This window comes from Rhinatrema bivittatum, chromosome 4 (assembly GCF_901001135.1).
Source record: "Rhinatrema bivittatum chromosome 4, aRhiBiv1.1, whole genome shotgun sequence".
NCBI lineage: Eukaryota > Metazoa > Chordata > Amphibia > Gymnophiona > Rhinatrematidae > Rhinatrema > Rhinatrema bivittatum.
Window position 1 is genome coordinate 1,660,259 of NC_042618.1, and position 13,542 is coordinate 1,673,800.

At 47.3% G+C, this 13,542-nt stretch overlaps 1 protein-coding gene across 5 annotated transcripts in view; it reads right to left on the reverse strand.

Annotated features, from left to right (window-relative positions):
• Window positions 1-1,139: 1,139 nt before the first annotated feature.
• The window catches only part of NOXRED1 (NADP dependent oxidoreductase domain containing 1), a 75,674-nt gene continuing 63,271 nt past the window's right edge, over window positions 1,140-13,542 (reverse strand). For all 5 annotated transcript variants that reach the window (XM_029597659.1, XM_029597654.1, XM_029597657.1 and 2 more), the window contains 2 exons: window positions 4,619-4,838; window positions 1,140-1,478 (listed from right to left, as the gene is read on the reverse strand). In XM_029597659.1, the coding sequence (XP_029453519.1) occupies window positions 1,274-1,478; window positions 4,619-4,838 (425 nt within the window). In that variant the 3' untranslated portion in view covers window positions 1,140-1,273. The remainder of the gene's footprint in view (window positions 1,479-4,618; window positions 4,839-13,542) is intronic.

Below are 13,542 nucleotides of genomic sequence, written 5' to 3' on the forward strand. Positions count from 1 at the left end.
CATGTACACTGTATACTGTTCCGAACCCTTGCATATGCCACTGAACTCTGTATATAGCTCCTATTCTATACCTTCTGCTACCCACATTGTTAATTTCTGATATGTCTGCTTCTGGCAATTCATTGACCGTTTGTTCCTTTATTTTCCACCTTGACCTCTTCATTTCGTTTGATCCCAACCCGTGAATCGGCATGATGTGCCCTCTAATGCCGGAATAAAAAAGTTCTTAAATAAATAAATAAATAAATATGCTACTGGCTCCTTTTTGAGCCGTACAGCTTTTTCCCCGTGAAGAAGCCACTTTTGGTGAAACAGAGGCCTGTGTTGGGAAGAGGAAAAAACTGTTATATTGTTTTTGGCGGGATGGACATTGCTAGCTTCACGATATACAACTATATATGTGGTGGAAGTTTCTACTGACCTTGGCTTTATAAGAACAATTTATTGAAGGATTGTTTGTTCAGTTTTCTGAACATCCTAGTATTGGTTATTAGCCATTTGATTATTGCTTATATTGCATGTTTTAATGAATAATTTATACTGTGGTAATTGAAGATTATTGTTATATATTCAAATACATTTTGTTTTACTGAATTTAAATTTATTTATGAGTGCTTTATCTACATATTGATTTGCATTTTCTCAGAAGCACTTAATTGATTAGTGTACACTGTTTAGCACTGTAATTTTCCTAACTATATATATAATTATACACATCAAAGCTTACTTTTCCAAAGGATTAGTCTGCTCTATTACAGCCAGGAAGTGATCTCTGTTCTCCTCTAGCTATTATCGGTCAGTTCAGTACTCACTGCTGTACCCTAGCTGTATATCTGAAACTATGTTATGAGCAATGCCTGCAGTGTTCCCAAAACACAGTCTAGGCTGTCTCTTGTAACTCTGACCGCCCTTCCTTCAGATTCTGCATACTTGGTGTTTACAATCATGTGATGTGTGTCTGTGAGAACTCTGTTTCCTTTATGGGCCTAAACTTTAAACATCGTCAGCCAGTGTAGTCAGAAGTAATTCCATTTACTGCAGCACAGCTACAGCAGAGGATGGTTCTGCTTGAGCTGAAAGCCTGAAGGAGCAGGAGGAAACTGCAGGGGCCAAAAAATAAAACCTTCACAACATTTTAAAGACAATGATTTATTCTGCACTCCCATCAATAAATCCAGCATGCTAAAAGGCCTCATTGACTGGTCCAGAGTCATAAGGCCTCCATTTCAGGCCGGTCCTAGAAGAGAATCCATCTATATGCTGTCTTCGGGATTCAGCAAGGTATCTGTACCAACAGCACTGACTTCTTGGGAATCGGCTTTGAAGAGATGCGATTCCCTCTCAGCTGCACAGAGATTCCAAATGAGGCACAGTAGACCTTGAGAAGGTGCTCCTGGAACGCTGGGCTGCTCATCAACAGCTTGCTGAATGGGGTCTCTTTCTGCTGTACAGTGGTCAGGTCAAACCAGGGAAAGGCACTGCAGGAGGAGAAGACATACTGAGCATACTGCCACCCTTCTGTGCCTTCATCTGAATGTAGGGTAGGGTAGGGGGCGGCCATTATGATTTTGACATGAGATGTGTCTCTAGGGTCTCCAACTGTCCAGAAGCCCCTTACCTCTGGTAAAGCATAGGGCAATGCAAACAGGTACCTCTCACCTGGACTATAATTTAAATCCTAAAAATATGCAAATGTCCCATCAAGAGATACAAAGGTTCCTTTCTGATAATCTGTCTGTTGGCACCATAGTTTATTTTCCAAGAGTCTACCTCAACTCAGAGAAAATAGCTGGTAAGTAGCCCAGATTTGGCAGTCGTCCCAGAGTTCAGAAAGCTCAACTTAGATACTTTGTCAAGGATATTTAAGGTCTCAGAATTTGCTAACACATCGAGTTAGCAAGGGGTTTTGCTACCTAAGCAACTCTGCTTCCTCGGACTTACCAGAGGTACCCGCTCCTCAGGGGCCTCACTCTCTCTTTGTTTTTTCAGGTGACAGTTTGGAACCGGTACTCGCTCCTCGAGGGCCCTGATCCCAGACTCGCTTCATATACTCTTCTGCCTGGAAGTCTTCACTACCAACTATATCAGCTTCATCAGTGAGTTACCATCATTCTCTCTGAGCTTTCCCTGGAACCAGCTACTCGCTCCTCGAGGGCCTATACCTTCCAGCTCCTGGGCTTCATTGGGACATTGTGTGAGTGTTACCATCAGGTTCTGTCCATGAACTCTGCATACCCTGCCTACTCACTATATCTCAGTCTCTCTTCAGCTCAGCCTCCAGGGATCGCTGTTCCAGTATCTGAGGGACTACAGCTCAGCCGGGCTTACCAGCTCACCACTGCCATCTCTGGTGGTTCAGTATACTGTCTAATAAAAGAACTAGTGTGTGTCTGTCTCCTAACTCTGAGTGTGACCAGTGGTCCCACTCTGGATCATTCCCCCCGGGGGCGTGGTCATCTGCCACTGGTCCAAGGATCTACCCTTAACTCTCCTATATAACTACAGATTGCTAACTACTATCTGATTGCTCCTCTCATCAGGCATCAGATCAATAACAGATTGCTAACTCCTAGCAGCAAATCAGTAACAGGAGAAGGAGGATGAATCCATACCGGGGCCCATAGGTCCAAACCTGACACTCTCTGATCCCCCTCTCAGGGTTGCCTCTGGGGGAGAGGAACTGTCCACTGTGCTGTATCGCCTCCTGCCCTATTCCCCTCCGCAGTCACCATAAGCAAGGGGAAGTCCCAATGTTAGCAAAATCTGTAGTAGTCAAGTTGTCTTGAGCATCTAAAAGAGGGTTGACACAGGTGTAGCGAAAGCAATGGCTGGATTGCCCTTATATGGCAAGCCTCACAGTTAACAAGGCACTTAGATATTTTTGTCCCGGGTGCCATAGATTTCCTGCAATCGGCTCTAGGCAGCCTCCTGTGTGCACTCCAAAACCACCTTGGTGTACCTGTGCAAATACTCGCGCAAATCTAGGCTGTGACCTTACGCGCACAATACCTGTACGTGTGCGTGCCCAGGCAGGACACCACCGGGCGGCGAGAATGCAGACAAATGCCTAAGCGCAAGGGAAAAGAAACCCTCGCCGCAGCCTACTGAATCAAGTCTGAGAAGTGGGGCCTAGCCATAAGCTGCTCAACTCACTGGGGTAGATTTTCTAAATTTGCGCGATCGCGTACGTTTGTTCACGCTCCAGGCGCGAACAAACGTACGCTGGATTTTATAAGATACGCGCGTAGCTGCACGTATCTTATAAAATCCGGGGTCGGCGCGCGCAAGGGGGTGCACATTTGTGCAACCTGCACGCGCCGAGCCCAGCGCGCGCTGCCTGTTCCCTCCGAGGCCGCTCTGATTTCGGAGCGGCCTCGGAGGGAACTTTCCTTCGCCCTCCCCCCACCTTCCCCTCCCTTTCCCTACCTAACCCACCCCCCCGGCCCTATCTAAGCCCCCCCCTTACCTTTGTTTCATGATTTACGCCTGCTAAAAGCAGACGTAAATCTACACGCGCCATCACCCGACCTGGGGGCTGGTCCGGAGGCCTCGACCACGCCCCCGGGCCCGCCCCCGCAACTCCACGTCATTTTAGACACGCCCCTTTTAGAAAGCCCCAGGACTTACGCGCGTCCCGGGGCTCTGCGCGCGCCGGCGGCCTATGCAAAATAGGCGCGCCGGCACGCAGGGCATTTAAAATCCGCCCCACTGAGTCTGAGCTGCCTCCACTCTACACTAACTCCCTAGAGAAGTGAGAGGGAAAAGGAGGTAAGAGACAAAGATGAAAACACCGAGAGAAGGAGGACCTGGTAAGGAAAAAAGAGGGGATCTAAAACTTCCCTAATCTTTTTTTTTTTAACCTGAGCTCTGCCCTTCCTGGCTGACAGTATAATTGGGTACCAACTTGGGGGGAGAGGGCACAAGCCTTCATTGCCGACCACTCCCTCATTCTCTTTTCTGCCCTTTTTTTTTTTTTTTAATCTATGCCAGGCAGGCTTCCAGACTTAAAGTGCTCAGCTGAGGGAGGGACCAAACGGGTATCACCTCAGGAGCTCAAGTCATGCGTCTGAATCTTCTCCTAGTCTATCGTCTGTTTCTTTCTTTTTTTTTTACCATAAGCAATCCCCACAAGGAAGATGCATGTCCACCATCTGCTGGAGACGGAGAATACTGGCAAGCTGATGTCGGGGCAGAGCTATATGTCAGTGAGGTCAGCGAGTCAGCTTTACTCCATCTCCATTTGCTGGACTGGCCTGCCTGAGTGCAGAGGAACGGTTTCTTATTTTCTGCAGGAGGTTTTCCTACTGTCCTATAGTGAACGGCGGGTGGAGGCGGGGGGATAGATTTTGCTCTGCGTCTCATTTCCACCAGCAGTTTTGTAAACAAGCCTTTAAAAACAACTAAAAGCACTCCTTAGGACACTCTCCTCACTCTTTTATCCATCAGTGGAAATGGGAAGCCCAGCTTGAGAACCAGAACCAATTCTTAGACCTCAGGCAGATCACTCTTGGCAGGCTAGACCAGTGTGCTCTGAAATCTGTACTAAACCAGGCTCAGAGCCAAATCCAGAATGGAAGAGGTTAGAGCAGGAAATGTTTGAGCTTGAAGCTTAACTTACTCCTCTTTCTCCAGGGATGCAGTAAATCGTTGGCTGACAAAGTCCCGGCACACAAGCTCTTGGCAGCTCTTCCCCTCTTCTTGGGAGCTGCTCGGCGGATGAGATAACAGCTTGTTCAGTAACTGCAGTGACTGCCTGTGAGACAGATTCTGGCTGCTGCAGCTATTCAAAGCAGCATAAAGGACAGCTGCAAACCACCTTACATTTAATGTCATCCCACCTGCACAGCAACAGATAAAAGGAGAGAGATCAAGCAAGAGAGAGAAGAGACATAGCCAGCTACTGGCCCATGTGAGAGAGAGAGGACACGGCCAGCCACAGGCCCAAATAAGAGAGAAGAGATACAATCAGCCCTAGGCATTCGTGAGAGAGGCGTTATGTGGGTGAACAAGCACATTAGTAGCAGTATGAGAGAAGAAAATATATATTTCACTGTCAATTAAGAGAACCTACTACAAAAATCACATCCCCCAAATCACAGGTTTTAACCACTTGTGTTTCCCTAAGTCAATGTACAAACAGTCCAGATTTTCGGATGGTCAGAGCTAATAGTCGGCTTTCTGCTTAGAATACACCAGTGCCCGAATATCTTGATGGAGATTTTGTTTTATAATCTCTCTGCAAGGCTTCCGGGTCTGAGCCCCCCAGCAAAGAAAAATAAATTGCTTACCCTACAACGGATGTTCGCTGTAAACAGCAGAAAAATCAGCCACGGAAACCTAGGTGGCTTTTCTGGGCACACAGCAGAGTTGCTTACCTGAAACAGGTGTTCTCCAAGGACAGCAGGAGGTTAGTCTTCACACAAGGGTGACATCATCAGATGAAACCCCGATGCAGAAAACTTATGTCACAGTTTCTAGAACTTTGGCTAGGAACACTGAGCATGCCCAGCATGCCTTATAACACGCATTCATACGGGGTCCCTCTTCACACTGGTAACATAGAATTATGATGAAAATAAAAAATAGGAGAAACCTAACTCCGCAGGGTGGCAGACAGGTTTCATGAGGACTAACATTCTGCTGTCCTTGGGGAACACCTATTACAGATAAGCAACTCTGTTTTCTCCTAGGACAAGCAGGATAGTAGCCCTCACACATGGGTGAATCCCTAGCTACAGGCTGCTCCCCAACACAAAAAGAGGACCAACAGTCACTTAAATAGGTGCCAAAGGGCACAACAACACCAGTGCTGTTGGTAACAGAGGGGAAGACAGCCTGAACCCAAACAAAGGGCCCTAGGTTGAAAGAGTTGGGTTCTACACCTCAAACAAGTTCCAAAGGACAGACTGGCTGAACCGACTGTCACGTCGGCCATCGTAACCAGACTAAAGGGATGTGAATGTGTGACGAGAACTCCACATCACAGCCTTGCAGATCATCTGCACAGGAACTGCTCACAAGTGGGCCATGGCTCTGACAGAATGAGCCCCAAGATGCAGTCCTGCCTAGGCATAACAGAAAGAGATGTAATCTGCTATCCAACTGGATATTGTCTGTTTGGCAACGGCAACGCCCAACCTATTTTTATCAAAAGAAACAGAAAGTTGGGTGAACTGTCTATGGGATTCTGTCTGCTCCAGCTAAAAGGCTCGCTTGTAGTCCAAACTGTGCAGAGCTCATTCGCCTTGGTGCAAATTAGGCCAGGGAAAGAATATTGGAAATGAGTCACCACCTTAGGCAGAAACTTAGGATATGCACACAAAACCACTCTGTTGACCCTGCACACTGAAGTGACCACCACCAAAAATATGACCTTCCAGGTCATGTACTTCAGGTCACAGATACGTGACAGCTCAAAAGGAGCTTTCATCAGCTGAGCTAATACCACATTGAGGTCCCAAGTCACAGTAGGAAGCCTTAGGGGAGTACCATTTACACCTCGGTGATATGCGCCAGTCGCACTTAATTGATCTCTAATAGAGTTGGCTTTTAAACCAGCTTCCGATAGGTGTAGAAGGTAGTCAAGCAGTTTTTGTGGGGAACAGGAGAAAGGATCTAGGGCAGGGGTCGGGAACCCATGGCTCGCGAGCCAGATATGGCTCTTTTGGGGGCTGCATCTGGCTCGCAGACAAGTTTCGCCACACTTTCCCGCTGACCCAGCTGCTCCCCGGTCCTCCTCCGCCCGGGCTTAAAATGCTGTCAGCCCGGGCGGAACGCGGCAGGACAGCTGGAGTCTGCGGCACTGGCGTGCTCTCTTCTTCCTCCCCCCGCCCACGGCCCGGAAGAGGAAAAGGAGAGTATCGGGTGTGTGCGCGGCAAGAGGAGGCCACGCTAGTGCGCTCGGCATCGGCCCGAAGAAAAGAAGACTGCAGCGCGGCTCGGAGGAAAATGAAGAGGTTCAACCGCGGCAGATGGGACTCCGCCTCCGCGAGGGCTGAAAATGAAGGAGGTTAGCGTTGGGAGGAGGCTGCTGCTGCTGCCGCGAGTTCCCGGGGTGGGGGAGAGAGAGAGTGAATGAGCTCGCTCGCTCATTCACTCTCTCTCTCCCCCACCCCGGGAACTCGCGGCAGCAGCAGCAGCCTCCTCCCAACGCTAACCTCCTTCATTTTCAGCCCTCGCAGAGGCGGAGTCCCATCGGCCGCGGTTGAACCTCTTCATTTTCCTCCGAGCCGCGCTGCAGTCTTCTTTTCTTCGGGCCGATGCCGAGCGCACTAGCGTGGCCTCCTCTTGCCGCGCACGCACCCGATACTCTCCTTTTCCTCTTCCGGGCCGTGGGGGGCGGGGGCGTGTGTGTGTGTGTGTGAGAGATTGCATGTATGTGAATGATTGAGAGCTGGGGGGGCCTGTGTGTGTTTGTGAGTGAGAGATTGCATGTATGTGAATGATTGAGAGCCTGTATATGTGAAAGAGAGTATGTCTGTGATTGAGAGCCTGCCTGTGAGAGAGAGAGCATGAATGTAAGTTTACGACTGGGAACCTGTATGTGTAAGTTTGTGATTGAAAACCTGTTTGTGTGAAAGAGTATGTGTGTATGATTGAGATCCTTTGTGTGTGAGAGAAATCATGTGTATGTATGATTAAGAGCCTGTGAGTATAAGTAAGAGAGTGATCATGTGTGTCTGTGTGTGATTGAGAGCTGGTTTAGGTGATGGAGCATGTGAGTATGTGATTGAGAGCCTGTGTTTAAATGAGAGAGAGAGACCATGTGTGTCTGTGTGTGATTGAGAGCTGATTTAGGTGAGGGAGCATGTGAGTATGTGATTGAAAGCCTGTGTGTAAATGAGAGAAAGAGAGGACATGTTTGTAAGCATGTGAATGAGAGTCTGTGTGTGAGAGAAAAAGACAGCATGTATTTATGTGATTGAAAGCCTGTGTGTGTGTGTGTGTAAGCGTGAAAAGATAGACAGCATGTGTGTAAATGTGTAATTAAGAGCCTATATAAGTGAGAGAGAAAAAGCATGTGTATATGTGAGTACTGAGAGCATGTGTGTATAGGTGTGTCATTGAGAGCCAGTGTGAGAGAGAGCGCTGGTATGTGACTGAGAGAGAGAGGAGAAAGTTCCAAGCAAACCACCCCACCTCCTGCTAATTCAGAACAATCTCAGGACACCTGGATATCAAACGTTCCCAGGTATGCAGAGCAAAAAAATTTTTGTATCCTTATTATTTTTCATTACTGGGTCTTTGTGTCTGCTATTTTGAAATATTTTGTTGGTATCTGGAAATGTTTTATATGAGTTTTTAATTATTGGATATTCCACTCATCAGCTGTTTCGAAATATGTTCTTTTTGTTAGTACAGTTTTACTGCTGATGATTTTATATTTCTTGATTTGTTTTATAAGGATGGGTGATGTTTTTTTTTTCCTTTGTTACACTGCATACAGAGACTCTGGCTTGTTGCAGTTTCCAATTCAGTTTTTTCTGCATGCTTCTTGTTATGCGTTTTGGTCTCTTTATTCTATGTTAGGTGAGGGACAGCACGTGATTCAGGTGAGGTTTTCTGCTGGCGTGTAGTTTCTGTGTAGGACTCTATAGCAACCTGACTTGGTCCGTTTTCCTAATAGGAGATGTATTGGTGTCTTAAGGCCTGGTGTAATATTTTCAGAGACTTATTGTACTTTAAAAGTGTGATCTTACATAAAATGCACACATTTACTTGTATTTAGTTTTAAACATATTGTATGGCTCTCATGGAATTACATTTTAAAATATGTGGCGTTTATGGCTCTCTCAGCCAAAAAGGTTCCTGACCCCTGATCTAGGGCCTTCTGCTCACATCACACAGAAGACCTCTTTCACTTCAGTCTGCAAAACTTTCTAGTGGAAGGCTTTCTGGAAGCCACCAGAACCTGAGACACAACTTCTAAAAGATCAAGCAGCTGCAGAATTAACCTCTCAACGTCCAGGCTGTGAACGACAGGGCCTAGATGTTGGGATGCCACAGCCTGCCTTGATCTTAGGTGATGAGATCTGGGGAAGTCCCCAGACTGGTCGGTTTCCGGATGGACAACTTCCACAGGAGTGGAAATCAGACCTGTCTTGGCCAATGAGGGGCTATGAGGATCATAGTCCTACTGTCCTCGCAAAGCTTCAAGAGAGTCTTCGCCACTAAGACAATTGGAGGATACGTGTACAGAAGACCTTTGCCCCAATGACGTGCAAGGGCATCTGAGGCTGGTTTGCTGACTAACCTGAACAGGGTGCAGAACCGAGGCACCTTCCTGTTGCATGGGGACGCAAATTGATCTACGTCCAGGCTCACTCAGATGCGGAATATCCGATTCGCTACTCCAGGGAAGATGCATCCGTGGTTAGCACAATTTGCATGGAGAAACTCCGAAAGGAAATCCCCTGTTCCAGGTTGGAAAGTACCCACTGCCAGGACAATGAGTCCCTGAAAGACGGCGTGACTCGGATGCAATCCTGGAGGCTCTGAGTGGCCTGGTGCCACTGTGACTTCAAGCTCCATTGGGCTCTGCGTATGTTTAAATGTGCCAAGGGAGTGATATGGACAGTTGTGGCTATATGGCTCAACAGCTTCAACATGTGCCAAGCTGACACCTGCTGGCTCTGCTGAACGTCTGCCACAATGGTCGCCAAGGCGACAGCCCTCTGATGAGGCAGAAAGGCCTTGGTCTGAGCCGTTGTCTGGCAGGGCACCTATGAAGTCCAATTGAGGTGACGGGCTGAGATGGGACTTTGGTAGTTGAGAACGAACCCTAGTGTCTCCAACACCCTAATGATCAAGTGCATGGAGCTAACTGCTCCTGCCTGAGATGTGCTCCTGACCAGCATGTCTAGGTATGGGAAAATATGTACTCCATTCTGCATAGGTATGCCGTCACTTCGTCCAGGCATTTTGTGAAGACCCATGGGGTGGACATGAGGCCGAATGGCAAAACCCAGTACTGGAAGTGCTGATTTCTAATCACGAATCGGAAATACTTCCTGTTATCGGGGAAGATCTCAATATGGGTGTATGCGTCCTATTGGTCGAGGGAGTATAGCCAGTTCCCTTTTTGCAAAAGTGGGATCAAGGTGCCCAGGGAAACCATCTTTTTTTTTTTTTAATTCTTTAATTTTACAAAACAAACAAACGTTTGTAGCAGAAAATCCAAGTGATTTACATGTAATCCTTAACTATTTATCCAGAAAAAAAACCAATTTCTCATTAAGTTACACAATTTAAATTTAAAGTGTGAATTCACATATTAATTCCATTATTAATACCACATAATAGTATTCAGTAAATAATCATGTTCTTTTACTGTCAATTATTCTAATAGGTAAGGGCTAGAACTTAGGAGTTAATATAAGTAACTCATCTTCAGGCAAAAACAAAATGGACAAGCATAGCATACCTGGCTTAATTCCAGCTTACAACACAGGGGTTGGTGTTCTGGGTTTCTTTGAATCTATAAAAACCCTTAGTTGATCAGGGGTAAAGAAAATAAAACATTTGTCTCTCTTTTTTTTACAATTCATTTGCACGGAAAGCTTAATAAAAATGAAAACCTTAGGGCAACAACTTCTTGACGAAGTGCTAAGAAACCTTTCCGTCGTACTTGCATCGCTAATGCCAAATCAGGAAAAAATTTTATTATATCTAGAAATTTTACCAGGTATTTCCTAAAGTATACTTTCATTATTTTATTAATATCATAGGTAGAAATTAGAGAAACCAACAGCGTAACCCTATCTAATACTTCCTAATCTGAATTTTCCAGAAAATTTGTCAAATCATTTTGGATTTGCATGTTGGTTTCCCTATTCAAATTTCTAGATCTTGGCAAGAAATAACAGGAATTAATAGCAGGCATATCATCATTTGAAAAACCCAGTCCTTCTTGAAGAAATCTTTTTAAAGTTGTAAATGGGATTTCTCCTACGATTCTTGGAACATTCAGGAATCTTAGGTTCATATTTTTGGTGTTATTTTCAAGATGTTCCAAACGCCTAGCTAGCATTTCTCTATCTTTTGTCACAACTGCTTTAAATTCCTGCGTTTTCTTATCCTTTTTTTCTAATTCAGAGACTCTCTCCAAAACATTTTTCTTTTTTTTTTTTTTTAACTTCTCCCAGATCCTGTTGCTGCTTGAAAGTAGTTTGGTCTACTTTCTGCTTTAAACTTCTCATATCAGCTGCAAACCGAGCCATCAAATCCCACAGGCTGTCTAGGGTCACGAGAGATGGTCGGGTAAGGGGGCTCTCGATCTCTCCACTCACATATCTCTCCACTTGTACCTGCTATAACTCAAATTCCAGGTTCAGTCGCTCCCTCTCCCAAAGGATAGTTTGCTTTTGCTGTTTCCCCTCCATTTACCTCTGGATTCGCCGCAGTACTTCAAAGTTGTTGTGCCTCCGGAGGTTCTGAATCCTGCGGCGTCTCGCCCACTTTTTCTCCTACTGCTCCGCATCCGGAATCGGAAGTGACATCACTTCCCGGTCCCTCGTTGGTGCTTCCCCCGCACTCTCTCTGCGCTGGTGACCTCCTTGGTTTGGAGCTCAGCGAAGCCTCCTCTGCCGGCTCAAGTGGATCTCCTACCCCACTTAGCACATCAGGATCCTCGGGTGCTGGTATGTTTCCAGGTAAGGACATAAATTTCATGATTTCCAGCTGTATAGGTATGGGCAGAGTTTCTGAGGGATACACCCTCACTTTGCCCTTCCTTTTCGCAGGCATAACAATTAATTTCCAAAGAAAATTTCAGGAAATCTTAACGCCGACCTTACAAGCGTCCAGCTTATGCCGCCATCTTGGGCCACCCCCCAGGTTTATCCCCAGGGAAACCATCTTGAACTTTTCTTGTTTTAAAAACTTGTTCAAGGCCCTTAGGTCTAGAATGGTATGGAGTCCCTTGTTTTTTGGAATCAGGATGTACCTGGAGTAGAATCCCCATCCTCTTTGCCCTGGTGGTACGGGCTCGAATGCTCTGTCCATGAAGAGAGAGGAAAGCACCATTAGAAGTACCAACTGATGTGCTACTGGCCCCCAATATGGGCACGGAAGGCAATTTGGCAAGATTCAATTGGTACCCCTGACGGACGATGGACAGAGCCCACTAGTCCAAGGTTAGACTGGGCCACTGGTTCACAAAAGAAACGCAGCCTTCCCCTGACCAGGTATGGGTGACTGGCTTACGCTCCCTGTAGCCCAGTCAAAACCCTATTCGCAGAGTTGACTGAGTAGCTGGCTGGGAGGTCTTTGCTGCCTGGGATGGTCAAGGGAGCCCTGATGGTAATGACGGGAGTAAGGAGGTTGAAGATAGTACTTCCTTTGGCGAAAGACTTCCTTGGCCCTGGTCTCGATAGCCTTCTGAATGAGGAGGACGGGTCCTGAGTACTGGCAGAGAGTTCTTGGAGGGTTTCATGGTGGCCCTGGAGTTGGGTCACAGCATATCTCACTATATCTCTGAAGAGATTCTCTCCAGTACACGACATGTCAGTGAGTCATTCCTGTACTCCTGGTCGATATCCAAGGCTCACAGCCATTCTGCGGGTATCAATTACCGCAACAGAGACTCTCAATGCAGTCTCAAAAACATCATAGATTGCACGGACCTCATGTTTCCCGCACTCCAGACCTTTGTGCACCAGTGACATGAGGTTATCTTACTGCTGTTCAGGCAGCTGTTCAGCCACCTCCTGCACCTGCTTCCAGATATTCCATGTCTACTGGCTCATGTAGAGCTGGTAGGCAGCGATGCATGCAATAAGCATGGCAGCCTGGAACACTTTCCTCCCAAGAGCGACCATCGCTCTGTGATCCTTCTCTGGGAGCACCAAGGAATGGGTACAAGAGCGCTTGTACCTTTTGAGGGCGGATTTGACCATCACCGACTGGTGAAGCAGCTGATGCTTATCAAATTTAGCAGCCTTCTGGAAGAGGTAGTGTTAGGATCGTGGACCCTTGGGCCGGCTGAGACTGCAGGTGTTGCGCTGTGGGGACCCACAGTGAGCGTCGCACCCGGGAGGTGGCGCTGAGGAGAGACTCCGAAGAAGGCTTCACCACTGGAAGTCCGAGGTCCCCCCAGGAAGAGCCCGTAGGGACCTGGATCTCTTGGACTTAGGTGGGACCCTATGTGACCAAGGATCCAGGAAGCAGCCAAAGAGATGGTAGATGAGGATGGTAGGGCCCAGGAGGCTAGAAGAGTCTTCATCCTCGGAAGCCTGCGGCTCCCCCGGGAGGAGCCCGTGAGAGCCCAAGCCGCTTGGACTTAGGAGAATCCTCTGGGCCAGCAAGAACCGGATACCTGTGGAGGCAGAGGAAGCTGAAGTCGGAGTCCAGGAACAAAGCCAGGTCAGAAGCCAGAAGTCCGAAGCCAAAGCCAGGGGCGGAAGCTGGAATCAGAGTCGATGGACGAAGCCAGGTCAGAAGCCAGAAGTCAGAGGCTGAAGCCAAAACTAGGGGCGGAAGCTGAAATCAGAGTCGATGGACGAAGCCGGGTCAGAAGTCAGAAGTCTGAAGTCAGGAACCAGA